This window comes from Apteryx mantelli, chromosome 2 (genome assembly GCF_036417845.1).
Source record: "Apteryx mantelli isolate bAptMan1 chromosome 2, bAptMan1.hap1, whole genome shotgun sequence".
NCBI lineage: Eukaryota > Metazoa > Chordata > Aves > Apterygiformes > Apterygidae > Apteryx > Apteryx mantelli.
In genome coordinates, this window is record NC_089979.1 from 91,916,071 (window position 1) to 91,935,754 (window position 19,684).

At 37.1% G+C, this 19,684-nt stretch overlaps 1 protein-coding gene across 3 annotated transcripts in view; it reads right to left on the minus strand.

Annotated features, from left to right (window-relative positions):
- Window positions 1-13,100: 13,100 nt before the first annotated feature.
- Window positions 13,101-19,684, minus strand: part of MTRR (5-methyltetrahydrofolate-homocysteine methyltransferase reductase) — a 35,439-nt gene continuing 28,855 nt past the window's right edge. For 2 of the 3 annotated variants that reach the window (XM_067291028.1, XM_067291027.1), the window contains 4 exons: window positions 18,751-18,869; window positions 14,773-14,865; window positions 14,499-14,678; window positions 13,101-13,501 (listed from right to left, as the gene is read on the minus strand). In XM_067291028.1, coding sequence (XP_067147129.1) covers window positions 13,357-13,501; window positions 14,499-14,678; window positions 14,773-14,865; window positions 18,751-18,869 — 537 coding nt within the window. In that variant the 3' untranslated portion in view covers window positions 13,101-13,356. The remainder of the gene's footprint in view (window positions 13,502-14,498; window positions 14,679-14,772; window positions 14,866-18,750; window positions 18,870-19,684) is intronic. The other variant, XM_067291029.1, reaches the window with a different exon arrangement.

Genomic DNA, 19,684 nt, shown 5'->3' on the forward strand with positions numbered 1-19,684 from the left:
CTTGCACATGATCAATGCTGGAGACATGTAATCCAGCTGTTATTTTTCCTACTCTATGAGTGAATCTGTAACTAATTTCTGATTTCCCTTGACAGGAGATTTTTGAACCTGGAATTAAGTAAATTCAAAAGATGACACAGTTGTCTGCATCATATTCACTGGGAGTTCATTGGTATCAATGCCAGAGAAAACAACAGTATTTCTATCTCTTTCTCCATTCTGAATGGTCTGTCAGGGGGAAAAGGGGGCATATCCCCTGCAGAAGACAATCCAGAATCTGCAGAAATTCCCTGGTATGAGTTCAGAGACATATAATAAATTCATTAAGAGATGAAGAAAGCATCAGCGCAGATTTTGTCCTGTAAGAAAAGAGATTTTATAGTAATGGTTTCTGGAATACACTGCAAGAGATAGGAAAAAGTTTTCCCATTGCTACCTCCTGGCTTTCAGCCACTTTCATTTTCTTCTGTACACTTTACTGCAACAATAATCCCAGCTCTCTCTGAGAGAGAAGAAAGAATTCCACCCTAGATGCTACCACTGGAATTATTGCTATAAAACAGAAAAATGTATGGAAAACATGAGATACTTCAGGAAGCAGAATCACCTTCAAAAGTAGACACATTCAAATGCAACAATTCAAACTGCCAATGGTATATCTTCTAGCATGAGAAAGACAGGCAGCAGTATATGCAAGGGAGAGAGAGGTAATTAGTGGAACACGCGCATCTGAAAAGAAGGGAAGCAGATGACAGAGGTGCATATTCAAAGAAGCAAGGACAAAGAGACAAAAGAGACAGGAGGGAAAATAACAAGATGGAAAGAGAAAACAGTTAAGTCTCTTCAAAAATTCCACACAGTTACATTATAGGAAAGGACCTTTTTAATCCAGCTTTTCCATATAAATAACAGCTGAACTTGACACAAGGGTATTATGGAAGAATTAAGAGGCAAGGAAGTGATTTATGCAATCTGAAGATGGAGAAAAGGCAGCACACAAGACAAATTTTTGTACTAGAATGTGTATAATACCATGAGACATTTGAAACACCTTGATTTACTGTGGATCACATTTTTACCTCAAACTACACAAAATTTGAAAGTGATTGTTTAACAGGAACTGTGTGTTTTGGAGGGGGGAGGGGTGTTATGGATTTCGGTGAGAAAACCATTTATAGCAACTGGGTGGCCCCAAGTAACCATAACTCCTCATTGAGGAAAGTAAGAATTTCCCAGAGATGTTTGGCAAAATGAGTGGTAAGTCCTAGCAGCAATTCATTTGTTATGTTATCCCATATGGTCAAACAGGGACTAGCATGCTGCACATACAAGGTGATGACCAATAACTTGTGAAACACTTTGCTTAACTATTCAGCTGTCACCAGGTCATAAACACAAGAATGTACAAAGTTGCTCATTGACAGGAGCACGTTTTCAAAATCTGAGAGTCCTTCATTGCAAAGTAGAGCAAGACTCATCAATGTCAGTGGGATGATTTTAGTCATACAGAAATGGAAAGAAGAAGAGAGCAGGGAAATAAGTGACAATTTCTTCCCAATGGACTAGAGGCTGTGTGTCTTCTGACACCATACACTTAATCGGATTAAAAGAAGAGAGCGCGCACACACACACACACGCAAATCCTACCTTTTTTTTTGGGGGGGGGTGGGAAGGGGGAGCTACAGTTATTAAATAGTTACTTCAGAAGTTCTCTGGATCTCTGCCCTTAGCTATATTTGCTAGTATAGCAGGCAATACAAAACATTGTAAAAATCAGCCTCAAAGGGCTTACAGACTAAAGAGACAAAAGGGAAGAAAGAAGTAATTCTGAAGAATAATTCTGCCCATTTTACAGATGAAAAAAAACTGTTGCAGAGATTGACTTGCTGAATCAAGCAAACTTAGGCAGAACCAGGAACCCAAAATTCAGATCTGTGTTTGGTAATGGGCACCAGCAGGCATACATGTATCCTTCATAAAATTCCTGCATCTTTTCAAATGCAAAAGCAGAGTTTATTATTCTCTTACTTGCTTTTAATTATGAACCACTAACTAAACAAACAAAAACAGATAAAAAAGTGAACATGCTGGTGAATATAAAGTGCAATCCTGTCTCCAATTACACACATCACAAAGTCTTAATTACTTTTAATGACCTTCTCTGTGCCTCTCCTGGAATAAAGCTTAAGTGACTTAAGGTGGCCAACAGACCATGCGCATGCTGAATCTCTCTCCTACGAACTCATTCTCTGTCATGTGGCTTACAGTCCAGATAGCCTGTTATATTTAAATAAAATGCAGATTGCACTCTAGCTTTTGTGTCAAACTGTGCATTCTCCCAAACACATTTTTATTTCTTTGTATGTTTGTGATTAGGATATCTAGGTTTTTTCCACTTCTTCCATAAGCTTCCCTCCAGTTTGATGCTCTTGGCTACAGATCCAGATGGCCAAGCTGTGCCTTGAGAAGACTATTACTTAAGACCCTCCAGCTTTAGGGAAGCCTGGGAGGATGCACTTACACCCAATACAAGTGAGAAAAAAGCAAAATCATGATCCATCAGGGCCCTTCTGCTATGCAGGGCCTTGCACAAAGTGCGCAAAGAAGAACGAACTCACTTCTCATATTGTGTCTTGCATTTCTTGTGTAATATCAGGAGCAACTAGGCCTCCTAATCTCAGCTTTAAAATCAATTATTGCCATTCTACGACTGAAGACCTCCACCAATAGGAATATGAACTTCTTAGCCTTCTATTAACAGGTAATTTGTATTTGATGAAGCTTTCAGAGATGCTGTCTGCATTAGACATCAACATTACAACTCAGTATTCACCATCATCTTTAAATGCATTAGAAATTTAATTATAAGTGATCATCTGAAACTCAAGTTTACCTGGATCTCTGTCCAGATCAGAGGTGAATATCTTCCAGTACTGCAGAGCCTGAATATGTGACTCAAGAAATTGCAATGCAATCATTCTCTGCTGAAGCCCAACATTAAAAATACAAAACAAAATTTGGTTTACTATGCCAGCTAAAAGAAGTAATCTGACATGTATAATCTGTTTTACTACAGGCTGTATGCCCCCGTTTTTTGCAGCCTGATTCACAGTAAGGCAACCAGTTCATTTTTAATTTAGCTTGGCTGAGGATGAACTTGCCCAGGTGTACTGAACTGCAGAAATTTATACCATGTCTGAATATTTTCTTTTAAGAAATTAATCTGGCTTTGGCCCAAAACAAAGCAGGAAGATAAAGCAAACATAGTCACATTCCAGCACTCAAGCTGCCGCTGAAAGTCTTATAATTGAAAAATACTGCTGAATTTCAATATGAAGTTTAGTTAGGAAACAAATGTGGCACACAAAGTATGCAGCAATTTTGCGAGCAATCATTTTTTAATGCAAACATCCGGCAAAGGGAAATGGCTCTACCAGAACAAACAGCCACAATTGCCTATGAAGTGTCCCCCTTTATATGTGTAAAGCACTGAATATTTCAGAAAGCATCAAGTATCAAGGCAACAGATCACAGACGATAGCCTATCATGTTGCAACTGTGCAGATGTTGGGAGTGCCGAAGAACACCTCAAATGCCCTATTGTGTAAGCTTTGAGTAATATGGCTCTCCGGGACTCCCACTGCATCTACAGGTTTCCTATTGCAACAAGGAAGACAGAGAAACATTATTCTATAACCACTATCTCCTCTTCAGTTTTCTTGATACCAAAAAGTATCTTCAGCTGGCAGAAGCAGATCCAGAACATGTTTGTCCACAGCCTAAAAACATAACACTGCGACACTGATAAAGACATTTAATGTTGTTTAAGTTTACCAAAATATCCAACTAGTCTTCTAATTATATGCTATTTCTGTTCAGCAGAATACATTCCAGAGAATCACTGAGTCACAGAATGGTTGCAGTTTGAAGGGGCCTCTGGAGATCATCTAGTCCAAACCCCTGCGGTGGCTTTTTTTGCCTTGGAAATCGTCATTGGACATTCTTTATATGAAGGTCTCCATGTATTTTAATAGTAAAATACAGTTTGTAAGTTGAAGGACAAAGTTCAAATGGATATTTCAAAATCTGTCTAATCTGTAAAGCAAGAACAAAAATTAAATTGAGATCTCAGTAACGCATATATGTTTATGTGCATGTGTGTGAAGAAACAACACAGCCTATTAAAAAAAACACAACTGCAAACTGCTGAATTATTATTCCAGTTTTCTAAGAACGTCTGAACTGATTTTTATTAGAAGTTTTACAGACATGAAAAACGTTTCCATTTACTGTATAATGCAATACTCTCTTTGTGAAAAGCTGTAAGAGCCTTAACATACTTGATTATTCGTAAGAAAAACAAAACATTTCCACTTACGCATTAGCTTTTTTGGGGGGGTTGTAAAATTCTCAATCAAAAAAATCCATGTTCCATTTTTCACAGGAACAGCTGTTTTAAAACTAACCTGCTGAAAATACTTGCATATCTAATCATTAAAAAAAAAAAAAAAAAAAGTAGTACAAGGTCTCTTCCTCCCCCCTCCTATCTGTGTTTGCTTCAGCTGTGGTAAAGCAAAGAAAACTTAAAAGATTTACTACATCAAGGTGTGCCTCTGGGGCTTTCATTGGCACCCATGTTAACCCCTCCCATAATGTTTTGGGACAGTTACATGAAAAAAGGCCTTGAAAAAAAAAGCTGTCTTCCAAGAGCCACAAGGTATTTATCTGACTACAATTTCAGTGGTTCATATACTGGTCCTTTCTTATCTTTATAGAAACAGCAAATGAATGCAGCTGAAGTAAACAGTAGTTTATTCTATCTTCTATAAGATTCTGTCCCCACTAGAAGAAAAAAAGCACACTGGCATCTTAGTCACAAGAAGTAGCGGTCCAAAAGAATCACAAGCAGGGAGTTAGCATTTAACTACAAGATAAAGCAGTTTAAACAGAGAAAGGGACACATGTATGCACAGGTGCCTATTCTACCATCTGGCCTTGCCCGCAAGGTTTGCTGGTTTGGGGCTGTTGTATTTGAAAGTGTCATTGTTCCATCTATGAGGAAAGTCAGTTCTGAGGACTATCTTGTAGGACACTACTGGAAACTGCCCTGCTGATCTTCTAGAAAGCTAGAGTAAAATGCATCAAAATAATTAAGGAAGTCCAATTTATCATCTAAGCAATAGGTAAAAGCAGATTAGAAATGAATAGCTCTGAATAATGGAGGCTTATAAAGCTGCTGCTTTTAAACCAGTCATAGCACCTTTTTTTTATAAGCACAATTTGCTTTGAGTGCTTTGTCAACGTGACAAACCTTTCCTACCAGGAGCAGAGCACTTACTCAAATGCTAATGGAAGTGAATGCAATTTGTGCTGGTGCTGAATCAACTTTTCAGACTTTAATTTGCATTTGAATAAGACTTCCATTTTTTCAATATGAAACATATTTTAATAGTGTTTCAAGACCCTAAACAAATTGACATGCTGCTATTGCCATCAAAGTGTTTTGATTTCTTTATGATAGGCAACTTTAATAATACTGAGCAGCTTTTTATATTTGCACATTTTATTCAGCTGATTAGCAGAATCTGGAGAGGCATTCAAATAATCTAGAGCTCTTAGATTAAATTATTATACCAACTATTTCCATGTTCAGATCCAAACCAATTGCTTGTACCATTCTGCCAATGCAGATCTATCAGTTCACCATAACTGACCAGGGCTTGGAGATCATATCAATCATATCTTTTAGAGATTTAATACTCTTCCCATAGTCACCAGCAGACATGCAGTGACTTTCCCATTTTTATTCCTCCACAACAGTTAAAAAAAACAGATATACATGCTTAGTTTTTATCAGCAGGACAGAATGGAAAATAATATTGAAAGTGTTCTAATGTTGTTTTATATAATCAATACAGTGTCTGAACTTGGGACTACTGAATTTAGTTTTGGTCTTCCCATCTCACTTAAAGCATAACTGAAGTGAAATGGATACAGAGACATGCGAAGGACATTTGAAGAGCAGGAAAAAACCTGATGCAGGACAGCTACAAAAAAAGAAAAAAAGGTATAGAGAAGAAACAATATATTCTGTTTTCCTACAAGAGAAGAACACCCATTAAAACTGAGAATCTACTAAATCAGTTGTATAAGACCATCAACATTCCAAATTGCTAAATTCATAAATATGCAATGAACATATCCATATTTACATTACAGAAAATAAAAGTTGCAAGCATATGATTGCATGTGAACCAATAAAGCTCAAAATTGAGTTTTAGGCAGGTCATTTCATATCTGTTTGTTGTAAGTGTTCTTTCACTCTTCTCTAAAGAATCATCTACAGAATAATAGACTAAATATATGTGGTTGTCTGAGTGCAATTTGACATTATATACAGCTGATATCTTTAACAATAGAGTTTGCTCTTTCAAGCAGAGGATTTCTAAGTCAGATGAATTTTAAATTCTATATGGCATGGTATTGACAAAGGCTATAAAAAACATGAAGTCATCAGGTGCAGACATCCAAAATCAGATCCACTGTGGACACTACTTTAGCCAAGGGAACATCACACAATTTCTGTCCTGTACAGCTTAGACTGGGATGTAGTATTAGTAAGGACATATGGTAACATTTAGATAAAATATACAGTGTATATCACCTGTAGGGTTTATGTCACAACACGTTATGCCTTTGTCTAGCAACAGTAAATTCTATTAGTTCCAGCATAAACTGCAAATGCTGGAGAAGTATGTGTGTAACATTCAGGGATGCTTTCAAAAAAATACAGGATTTTTAGAGCCTTTAAAATAACCAACAGTGCAGTGAGCCACTGGCTAATGAAAGAGTTAACAAAACATGCACAGACACCACTGACGCCTGCATGTTCCACTTATCTCCTTCCCTACAAAGTAATGTGAAGAACTGCAAGAACAAGCAGGAAATTCAAGAACCTCTAACAAGCAAAAATGGAAAAATTTGTACTGAATATATTGGAATAGTAAAACTTCTACTGTTTTAACCATATCTAACCAGCTGACTAAAAACTGGAATATAAGGTAATCTGCTAGGTAAGTACTCTCAAAAGCCTACCAGAAAGTAATGATTACTGCTGTGCTCTTTAGAAACCACAAGAAAAATAAATTAAAATCATTGCAGAAGAATGAAGGGCTAGGTGAAGATGACACTTCCACCAGGAAGAAAACTAATTACAAGGGATGCCCTGCTGCACAGAAGTTCCCATCGGGCAAGGAAGAGAAAAACCATTCTGTCCTCTGAGTCCCCCTAAGAACAGAGTGTATCTGAAGCTAATAAATAAAAGCTGATATAGCTGTCAGGAACAATAAAAATACAGCTCAACTAAAACACACATCATTTCACCATGTTCCTGAGTATGTTAAGCAGTGCCTGGGCATTAGAGACCTCCAGTCTGGAATCTGCACAAATACACAGGATGTGCTGTCAAGTTTTATCCTGGCCACTGAAATACCTGGCACAACTGCCACAGGCAGAGAATTTCCCCATAAAGCAACTGCCTACATTTAAAACATTTTTTTCTTTACTTTCCTTTTAACAATCATAATAGTGAACTCCCAAATAAAAGGCATTTTAGTTAACTACATTACAGTGGTTTGAAGAGATGGTAACAAGACTTGACAGTATCTAGCCTGTTAATCTCCAGCCGTATGCTATACTTATCAGGCTGGTATAAATGTCATCACAGAAGTAAGAAATGGTACATGACTTCACCCAAATTTCTGCTTAGCCCTATATGCTTGAGCAGTTGTACAAGAAATCAAGGAGCCAGGGGAGTTCTGCCGCAAAAACTACGTTCTCACACATGGCCTCGTCTTCCTCAATTGCACTGGATACACTGCATATAAGATGGTGAAAAATGAAAAAAAACACTAATTTTTGACAGGAACAGGCTTGGCTTTTTATTTAAAAGCATGTTAAAAGTACATTATTTCTGGGCTAAAATTTAAGGGCAAGAATGTTCCCAGGAAAGCCTGGTATACACATATATGCTGTTCTGTATCAAGCCCTGATCTGAACTGGGAGTGAAGGAGATGACACACTGTGCAGCCACAATCACATATGTGACAAAAATCTACTGGTGTTATTAATGGGGAAAGTCCATCTCTCCCTTGTCTTCCACTAAGTCCACATGTGGGTACAGCCACAAGTTTTCTTGCATGGAGGCTGCAGACACTCTCAACACCTGAGAATTTGGGAGGTGTGGTGACGGGCCCTGGAGGAAGAGGATGTTTCCTACCAGCACTTGGGAGGTGTGGTGACGGGCCCTGGAGGAAGAGGATGTTTCCTACCAGTACTTGAAGTCCATGGAGCTGCAGAGTCCATGAATTGATTTTTTTTAATGTCTATGCTCCTCAGACACTTAGAACCAGAAATCATTTTTTTCTTTGACCAGTATCACAAGGGTAAGCTCAGCTCTTTTTTTTCAGTATCTATGTAGATATCTTTAGATTGAAGCATGGTTAGTATCTGTTCTCTCAACCTGCTATCTAAAAAGGGAGTCATATAAGACTATGAGGAAGAGGAGCTGAAAGAACATGTAGGCTATATCCAACAAGAACCTGGTGACTAGAGAGTAACTGATATTTTCTGTGTTGCTCCAACATACTCATTTGCAGTTTGGGCGACTCCAGACAGTACCCCTACACAACTTGTTAGAGCATTTGTTCTCTGGAACCAGGAACAGATACCAGAACTGATCCCTAAGAGGTACACAAAGTAAATACAAGCCTCCATCTCATCAGAGAGTCTGAGAACTGATTCAAGCCGGGTGCTATTTTTACACTGCCTATTTCCTTTAACTGTGACATCAAGCTCCTCCCCATATAATCCTGCAACTTAAACCCTGTATTACTTGTAAAATCTGGTATTTGACCATATTACTTGGTCAGACCAAAGCGCAAGCCTGGGACCTGGTGTCTAACAGGGACAAGATGAGAGAACACTGAGGAGTAGGGCTATGCATCCTAGGACAGAACTTCGGCAGAGGTCCAGTGCTCTGGAAGCTCCCCCCTTCCACAAAGGCGGAGACTTAGATTTTCCATTACAACATACAAAAGTTACTCAACATTATTATAACAATTCAGCTCAGAGTTTTGAAAAAGCTTTTCTTTGGTATCACACAGTGAAATTATTGAGGAAATACCTGAGAAGGAAGGATCTGTGAGTTAATCAGCATGGCACTTGGAAAAACTTGAGCCTCTGCTCTTTTCTTTCATTACCTTGGGAACTCATTAGCATTTCTTTGCCCAGGTTTCCCCCTTCTATAAAATGAAGATAAGTTTATCTAATAGAGGTGCTGTGAGAATAGTTAATAGCTGTTAGAATAGTGTAAACAGCTGTTAAGTGATCAGATAGAATAATGAAAGTACCAAAAAGGAAGAGAATTATATGCATGATTATTAATTACATTACTGATAAGATTCACTAGTCTCACTTTCTCTTAAGCTAATACTTTTGCCCATTCCTATTTCCAAAGTAAAACTGGAATGCATTTAAACAAAAAACTTTGGTGATGGGACTTAACTTCCACAGCAAGCAAGCAGACAGCAATATACACTACACATTCTCCAGGAGCTCTCAAAAATAGGATGAGGCACATGAGTGAAACAGGTTCAACGACCACAGGACACAACTTGGTGCTGCCCTATTATTCTGAAGTAAAAAGCAAAGTTAATCAGGCAAGGATATATATATATATATATATATATATATATATATATATATATATATAAAAAAAGCTTTTCCTCCCCTATTCACAAATCTGGAAAGAACAAGAATATTTAGGAAGCCCAAGCCAATTTTACCAAATAAGTCAAAGTCTGGAGAACACTTCAGCACGTTTCAGCTCAAAGCGATTTTTGTTAGAACAAAACATTTTATTTTGGTTAAAACATGGTATTGGATTCATTTCCAACTGGTGTTTCCTAATAATTTGGAATGCTGAAAGAAGAGGGAAAAAGCTATTTTCATAGCTTCAAGTTACCTGCAAACTCTGTGGTTTGCAACACAGCCCATGCCTTATTCCACAAGCTTATTTTATTTTGAGATTTAATCATCTTGGGGCTCTGACCTTTACTTTCAATAACTTTTGTTTGTTTTTTAATATTCCTGTACCATTCATTATCTAAGGTGCCATTCAGTAGCTAAGGTCAGTCCTTAATTGGACACATTAGAGTCATATTCTGTGATTTTCCCATTTCTCTGATCTGGCCTTGTTGTTATTCTAAATAAAAACAAAAAACAACAACCCACCACCCACCCACCCACACACCACCAACGACACTTCTCGGGATGCTTGACATCTTCAGAGGTTGCTAAAATGACTTACTCATCGTATTCTTGTCAGTATTCTAAATTTCCCGAAAAGTTGGGGGAAGGAGGAAGGAAGGGGGGGGGGGGAAAGGTGGAGGAAATGTGGATAGTACTACTTCTGTTCCCAGATGCAGTAAAGTCAGCTTGAATTTAGAAACAGCAAACAAAAAATTAGGCACAAGTTTAGTAATTTAAAAAGGAAACTCTCTTCTGAAACTGTAGATTGAAAAAAGAAATGGTAACATCAACCTCATTTCACAATTCAGAATAATATTCAAAAAATGATGTGAAAACAGTTCATAAGTAACATTTCACTACTCATGCTTCTCTGGAACAGCAGCTTTAGCATAATATCCAGTCCTTGTTACCAGCCTAATAACTGCAAACCTCCCAGTTGAATATAAGAAACAGCACACAATCATAACGATTCCTTTTTAATAATAAAGGAATTCTGTAACAAGTTCTGCAATTAAGAAGATAAACATATACACAATGTTTCTCTAATGAGAGAAAACTAAAAGATACTAAAAATCCCTGGTTAGCTTTAGGAGAGAGTAAAAATCAGTCCCCATCCCCAACCCTTATGCTTTCTGACAAGACACACTGAAGAGCCATAAATAAGCAATATTTGCTATACAGTGGCACAGTTCAATTAAGACAAACATATAGTTCTTATTGCAAGCCTTTTTCATCACCATGATTCATGTGTCTCAGAAGTCTTCTCTCCTTTTTTCCTGCTTGTTCAGTGTGAATGCACAAATACTTCTTCCACATAAAAGATGGTGGTGTTCGTTAGGGATCTTCTAGTTTGGACTTTGGGCTTAGTACCACACAGTTATAAATATCAGAGTAAGCTGCAAATATTTTTGTTGTTCTAAGAGATCAAGAGTCATGTGTGTTTTACTATGGACTTACCTCTACATTACTAATTAATTACAAATATTTGTGTTGGAGAGAATTGATAATTGGGAATGGGGGACACATGAATAAAAGTTGTAAAGCAGACCCTTTGTCAAACCCAATGCAGAGAATCAGAAAGTGAAACTGTCAGTCCCAAAAGGTGCTACACTATTATTTGTAGTATTACAGCACAGTCACTGCAGCTTCTGCATTGCAACATGCAAGTAACACAAAAATGAATACCTGCAAGAAATCTGGAAAAGCTGCAATTTGCAGTCAAAAAAGTTTCCTCCATAATCTCCAAGGTCTTCCAAGTGGCATGGTAAATCCTATCTGGGAGCACACATTCATATGAGTGCAATTTCCAATTAGCAGAAGGTAGTTAATGATTTATCTTATTATTATTACTATAAGCTTTTTCTTTGATAAATAATTTTAGAAGCACGTAAAGGTGACCAGCTTATGTAAAAAGCTGATGTTCATATCACCTTAGCCATTTCCACAAAAATTCTGAATTGCAGTGTTTTTCTTTTCAAAAGAAGCAAAATTTTCACCCTTACATACCACAGATATAAAAATTGTGGTGTGTTTACTATTATTCTAAACCATCTCTCTCTGTGGAGCTTTCTTTGTAGGGGTTACTCAAGAGTGACTGATATAACCATGCTGCAGAAGAATTTCTATATAAAGCTTTAGATGATTCCTTCTAAGGACATTCAAAGCTATCATTACACAAGTTAAGCCAAAACCTTAATTTAGGGCACTTTTTTAGTATGCTGCTTCTTTAAAAATAGGTGATATTCTAACTGATCTTCAAATTTTTTCTGCAAATTTTTCTTGACTTACCCACAAATTAACAAATCACTAGACAAATACAAGCCTTGGAATAAGTTATATAGTTCTGACTATGCATAAGGCAGAACAAAACCAGAATTCTCCCCAGACAATACACAATGATTTGTCTAAAATATTTTCCTCATACTTTGTGTTTATCTTTAGAGATATAGGTATGCCATGGAACAAGAAGACAGCACCGATGTTTGGAAGTTAGAAGAAACAGAGGGAAGAGAGGAGAGATCTGAAGAGAAGTTGTATGAATGACTTAGACTTTTGCTCTTCCACCAATTAACTCCAAACAGCCCTTGTTAGAAAGACAACCGGATAATGCAACAATTTGTTTTCAGCAACTTGATTCTTGCAGTGCATTGTCATATGTAAGGGCAACTTCTTTCAAAACACAGTATTTTTCTATGTTTGACTTAAAAAAATAGTTTAGTGATTCAAGGTAGTATTTACTAACCAACATTTTCTCCAGCAACCAAATTTAACCCAACCAGCGAGTCTGTTCATGAATTAAACCACAAAAGATGTTAGAGACAGGAATGAAAATAACTTTGAAAGAATTATCTGGAAGTCTAATAAGCATTAGTATGGAGTGTAGCAAAACTTTGAGAATATGGTATTTGAATGATGAAATGAAAAAGCTAAGTATTAAAACAAACAAACAAAAACAAACAACCCCCCCCACACACACTCCAAAGCTGAAATTCTGCAACCAGCTTTCTTGAGAAATATTCTGAGCATTTGTTCTTTTTAGCAATTATCATCATCGTGCAAGCCAAAAAAATATAAATAGTGTGAGGAAGTATCTAAGCAGCATTCAACTAAATCTTGGCAAGTCAGTAATGCATTTGATAATGCACAGATTAGCATGTAACAATATTTATTCTATAATTTCATTATGTACACACTATAGGTAAAAATACATATGTAAACACACTAGGTTATACTCTGTACAAGTGCAGAAGTTTTTGCTTTCTATATGTACCATTCTTAAAAGCAGAGAATCAAGGCACTGAGAGAGTCCTTTATTCAATGTTGCAAAAAAAGTTACATTTCAAAGCCAGCCTGGTTTGTTGTTTAAAGGTTTTCCTGTTTGAAAAGTCAGTATAGAACATTAATAATTGCATGACTACAGACAGGACTTTTGACAACAACTTTTAGTCAAAAGCAAAACCTAATATACAATGAAAAAGCAAAATACAAAAGCCTTTGCATTACCAAGGCACAGAAAAAGCTCAAAAGATATTCACATAAACATATCTAGCTCCAAACATCCTGCAAATATCGTTTTGCTTCTCGAAGAGTGGCTAGGATTTTCATTGCTTCCAATTTGTCAACTCCCATCTCCATGCTTAAAATGTCCACTACAGCATCACTTACACCATCAGCCATGTGCTTTTTATCTCTAGAGAAGAAATGGAGAAAAAAGAAATTCATAACAGTGTATTTTTCCTTTTACCAACAGCTTCAGAACAAGACTTTTTTTTAATAAACAAAGAAATACAGCTTCTGAATTGGATGGCAATGTTTACACTAGGTTGTCATGAGCTTGAGAATTGACAACAAGGGTTTCTCTCAACCAAACATTACAAAGCTTTCAGCACATTGAAATTTATATGAAAAACCTTGGATTCCTAGTTGAGCTGTCACAGAATAATTGTTTTCTTTTAGGGATAACTGGATATAATTTGCCATTATATTGTCATATGGTTCCGATTTAAATAAATATCACTTCTTCATAATAATGTTATTTTTAATATAAATAGCAGGTGCTTATTTCTGCAGTAGAAAGTACTGATATTGGGCTTTACATTTAAATGGTTGTCAATTTATCAACATACTCCCTAAAAAATCTCAAGCTGCCAGGTAAGTTAGCATCCCCAAATAAAACTTCCCACTGTAAAATATATTACTATTATGGAGGTCTCAAGTTCTATAAAGGCAACAGAAGTTTGGAATCTGGAGTGAAATTTCAAATTTCTACATCTAGGAAGCATCCTGACCAATCCTATCTCCAAGTATGCAAAGCAGCAGAGGACTGCTGCTATCTCACAGGTGTGCCGTTTATCATCATATGTATTCAGGCATCTCATTTTCTCAAGAGCAATCTATTAGCTTGAAAGAGCAACCTATTAGCTTGAAAACTTCTGCAGTTTAATTGAATACTAAGAAAGAAACAGAAACATTAAGCGACTAAAGCAAACAGTGGAATTATACAGCATCTTTAAAAGCTATATTGTAAAACTAGACATAGCAGACAAAATTCTGTCATTCTAGGAAGACTATTTTCAATATCATGTTGGTCTTTTCTTTCAGATAGCTCCAAGTCTTTCTAAAGCCTCAGACTTCTGCTAACGGCACTCTCTTTGCTGAGACATTCCATCTCCCCACATTCTACTTACCCACATACATAGAAGTAACCTCTCTCTTTCAGCAGGACTCTGGTGACTTCCTTAGCATAAAGCCTAACGACGTCTTGTACGTATTTAGGTGGGGCTACCTCTGCAGCTGGCAAGTCTCTTGAGAAACAAACATTAAGATGAGTTAATGTGCCATTTTCAAGAAAACATCTGAGCTCATCTCTGAAAGACAATAAAAAATGTCAGTAATTGGTTTGAGATAAATGTCGTCTCATAAATACAAGATGAGACACAGAATACTAAGCAATGAACTTGCTTGAACAAATAGTCTCTATCCTGATGCCGACAACCAAAAAACAGCCATGTCTCTCCAAATTCCCAGTCTGTGTGTTCTTCTCTGAGCTTTTGCCTAAAAAAGACAAAAACAAAAAGCACATACGGACAGTATGTAAATCCAATCCTATTCTATCAATAATGCAAAATCTAAAACTCCTAGAACCTAGTTGTTACTTATAGTAGTGCTCTAATAAACCTCTAGATTGGCATAAATGTACAAAGACTTATGATAAATAAGTCAAACCCTCCAACTCTGATTTTGAATACTCACTTTTGGTCCAGCACACAATCATTCAACTTAAAAGTTTTTTTGCCACAATTTCACATTGGAATCAAGATGATGTTTCTGAACATCTTATCCACAATTCTGACTACTGAATAAGAAGATCCTTATCCCTCACTGGAAGCATGGTAAAAAAAACCTGGAGAAAATTCAACACAAAGCATTTTTATCATGCTTTCCATCTAGTTGTAGAAATCTGTAGATGAATAACCACCTATTTGATACATCACCAGAAGAGTTATTGTGTTTTATTTCTTGAAATAATGCTAACAAGAATACAACAGTTTTAGCTGCGACTTTCTGGTTATGCTTTGAGAGAGAGATTTTATTTATCATGGATCAAATACTTCTGAAAACACGATGAACCCTTTAAAGTAAAACATGAACTATATCTGAAAGATAAAGGAATATCAGGCAGTCGTAAATATGGAGTAAGGATTGTAAATAATTATCTGGTTAAAGCAGAAGTATGGAGTCAGAAGCATTGTCAAAATTTAACCTCTCAAATAGAAAGCTTTTAAAATAATTGTTATCAGATGCAAGAAACCTTTATCTTGCTGGAAGGACTGAGTTATATAGGAATGGAATAAGATGCATTTGTTACCTACAAAGCTTGCAATGATTCTCATGCAGCCTGGCAAACAAGCAGGAGGAACTAGAGCTCCACACGCAGTCACAGAACTGCATTATGTGAACTAAGACATGGAGGGACAACTAGCAACTGGAGATCTGGGAGGGAGGGATGCATGCTCTTCAGAAAAGGTAGGGAAGGCAGGGAAGATGGAGGGGTTTGCCCTTGACATGAAGGAGCACCTTAAATGTATGGAGCTCTTCTATGGAACAGAAGACAAGGTGGTTGAGAGCTTATGAGTTAAGATCAGAGGAGTGGCCAGTAAGGGTGACATCGTGGAGGAAGTTTGTTACAGACCCACCCATTCAGGGTGAGGAAGGAGATGAAGTCTTTAAATAACTTGAGAAAGCCTCTAAAATCACATACTCTAGTTCTTCTGAGAGATTTTAATCTCCCTGACATCTGCTGGAAAGGCAACATGGCAGGATGCAAGCAATCCAGGAGATTTTTGGAGGATGTCAAGGATAACTTCTTGATGGCCCACTGACAGACTATGCACAACTGGAATTGCCATTCACAAATGAGGAAGAACAGGTTAGGGATGTGATACTGAATGGGTAGCGTTGGAAGTGGTGACCATAAAATTATGGAGTTCAAGGTCCTGAGGGGAGTGAGGAAGAGTACAGACCCTGGAAATCAGGAGGGCAGATTCCAGCTTATTCAGGGGACTGGTAGGTGAGATTCCATGGGAGACAACTCTGAAGTGCAAGGGTGCTAAGAAAAGCTGGCAGGTCTTTAAGGACAACCTCCTGTAAGCACAAGAACAGTCTATCATCAAAACAAGTAGATGTATCAGCAGAGCAGCTTGGCTGAACAGGGCTCATGACTGAGATCTAACGCAAAACAGACATGTACAGGAGACTGATGTAAGGACAAGCAACAAAGGAGGATTTTAGAAACACTGACTGGGCATGTAGGGATGGTGTTAGGAAAGCCAAAGCTCAACTGAAGTTGAGACTTGGAAGGGACATCAAGGGCAACATGAGGAGCTTCTATGGCTAAACCGGTGGCAAAAGGCTGAATAAGGAAAATGTAGGCCTGTTGCTGAATGGGATGGGTGACATGGTGATAGCAGACACTGATAAACCCACAGTATTCAATACTTTTTCTGCCTCGGCTTTCATCAACAAGGTCACCCAGGCCTCTTTGCTTAGTAAAAGGGTTCAAGGAGAACCGAATAGTGGCCAACTGATTCACTAAAAACAGATAATTGGAGAGTGTATTTTAGTAACTGAAAAGTGTTGTAGAAATCATATGAAGAAAAATGATCACTTAAAACAGCAGTAAACTACACTTAACAAAGCTGGTGTTGTTTGATATTGACAGGACTAGGGAGAAGCAGTAGCAAAACCAAAGAAGATACATTCCCACAGGAAGGGATTTTCCTGGTGCTTACAATTGTAATCAAAGGTGCACTTGAAGGATTCAGGCCTACAGAGCACTGTAAATATCATCTGAAATGTCACTTGACCATAACAGCATCTCAGAACATTCGACTCAATGCCTGTGAGTGAAAAACCTCTTGTCCTTTTTTAATAATAAAAAAAATTATATACTGAAGATGGCATGTAACTGCACGGTTTGGAGAAAGAAAGAACACTTCTGTGTAACTGTGACATGCTGAAAGATCCAACCAATTTCAGCCACCCAGATCTTAGCCATTCTTCACCCTACTAAGAAATGGAAGTTATACGAAGAATAAAAGTCTCTCCTTTGAACCCATGTAAATGAAAAAACAGAATAAGTATAGAATGCTTTTGGTAGATAAGCAAAAAAAATCATAGCAGTGTCCCTTGTCATAACATCCACTAAATGCTGTAGATTCATTTTCGTTTTCAAACAAAATAGCAACTGCAGTTTTTGATAAATATCTTGGCTTGTACAGACCCTTACGTTTCATAAAGGAAAAAAGAGAAAAGAGCAGTAAATACTATTTTGCAGAAAAATTTGTGACATTGTCCCTTCTGCTTTCAGTTAAAAAAGCAAATCATCTCCATTTAATTTAAATGATTTAAATATGTTCTGCAAAAAACATTTGTGTACAGACGCTATTTACAATCATATGAATATGGAAGCTAGTTTAATCAATGCTTCTCAGCAAACACTACAGTTGATGTCACTTGTCAACATCCCCATGTGATGGAAGGTGTTTATTTCTGGTATTTTTGGTCCAGCCGTACTGAAAGTTATGTTTATCTCATACATGCATAAAGAGGTACAAAATGTTCTTTGTTCCTAGTCACAATGCTAAGTGAATGACTATGGCTTTATAACATTAGAATAGAAAATAGCTAAGATTTTCTATCAAGTTTTTGTATGAATCAAATGAGCTGTACATCACTTTCTGATACAGGTTTCTGCAATTTTTTTCTTATACCATACTTTAAGCAAGCTGGAAGTATGCCAACTGTTCTGTATTTTGCCAGGACCATGTATTTTTAGTAACCTGTTTCATAAAAAACATCAAATTTGACTCGTGTCGAGAGCTATGTCTGTTATTCAAGAACAGCAAATGCAGAAGTGCAGATACCCCCAATTGTTTTTGGTGCTTCAACTGTTGCTTATTGCAACCTTTTGGAATCAGCAGCTGTTCCAAATTCTTTAGCCATTTAATACTTAGCTTCTCAAATAAGACAACCAGAGGCTATACATTCATCAGGCCAAGCCTTGCAATACAGATGTCAGTTCTGAAGGAAAGGGATTTTGAATACCAAACTTAAAGCCAATTCAACAAAGTTTCAAAAATCTACTGACCTCTTACAGGGCTTCCACTAGTAACACACAGAAATAAGATTTTATTTCTTTTTGTCTGTGCTTCATCCGATCCCTCATGTATCCACCACAGACATTCAATACAGTCAGACAGAAGTTTTACTCATTTGAAAAATAAATAAATAAACCAAGCACTGCTGTAATAATAAGATTTTTTTTTATAAGGTTGTTTTGCTGATTAGAAACAATTAACTGCACTTGTACTCAGTACCTGGAGCTGTATTTTCTTCAACATAAAAAGGCTGCTTTCCATGTAATAGTTTGGTACATACCTATGTTGCAGGAAACCAATAAATGGTGAAATTCCTGTTCCTGGACCAACCATCATGAAAGGGATAGACGGATCTGCAGGTAAATGGAAAGTACTGCTTGGGCGAGCAAAAATAGATATCTGGAATGAAATTAGATAGAATACAATTGAAAAATATTTTTAAGCAGTGAAAACACCATGAAATTTTTAGAACACTGAGTATGTTTATGTAGTGTATTCATGCACATACCCCTTCCAAATCCTGAAATTCAGAGTTTATTTAATGCCACCCAGACATTTTGAATCAGCTTTCTTATGGGTTTCTGAACACACACCATATTTACAGACCTATCAGTCCATCTGGAGAAAAACTGGGCAGAAACACATAAATATGAATTTCTGAATACGAAAATTGACTGTGTCATAATTTCGGGAACACAATTTTAGCATTCTTGGAAAGTTTGGTGTTGGTACTCAAAGGGAAGCTAGCAAATTTTTGCTATTACAGGCAACTCTCAACCTCTTCTACACTGCGGACATCTAAAAATATCCCAGAGGGGGTGAGCAAATTGAAGCCTACTGATAAACAAGCTTGCTTTCTTAAATTTCACAGAAATTTTACAGATCTCCAAGAAGAGGCAAACAGGTGAGGGGAGGCAAGCAACAGCTCAAAGATTTTTGAAAGTGGTTTATGTCTTTCCACTGATAAACTCTAATTATGATCACCTGAACTTTGTGGGAAAGGAAGTCTAAATATTAATTTCACAAGAGCTTCAGAACTACTTTCTGAGCCATGATTAACTTAGTATATAGAAAGTGAGAGCTGACTACTTTTATTTCTTTAAAAGAATATTTAAGATTCAGCAGCAGGAACAATAGCCGAGCCTCATCCACTGAGGTCATAAGCAAGCATCCAATTTATCTTGGATATGTATTAAGAGAGGATTTGAATCTAT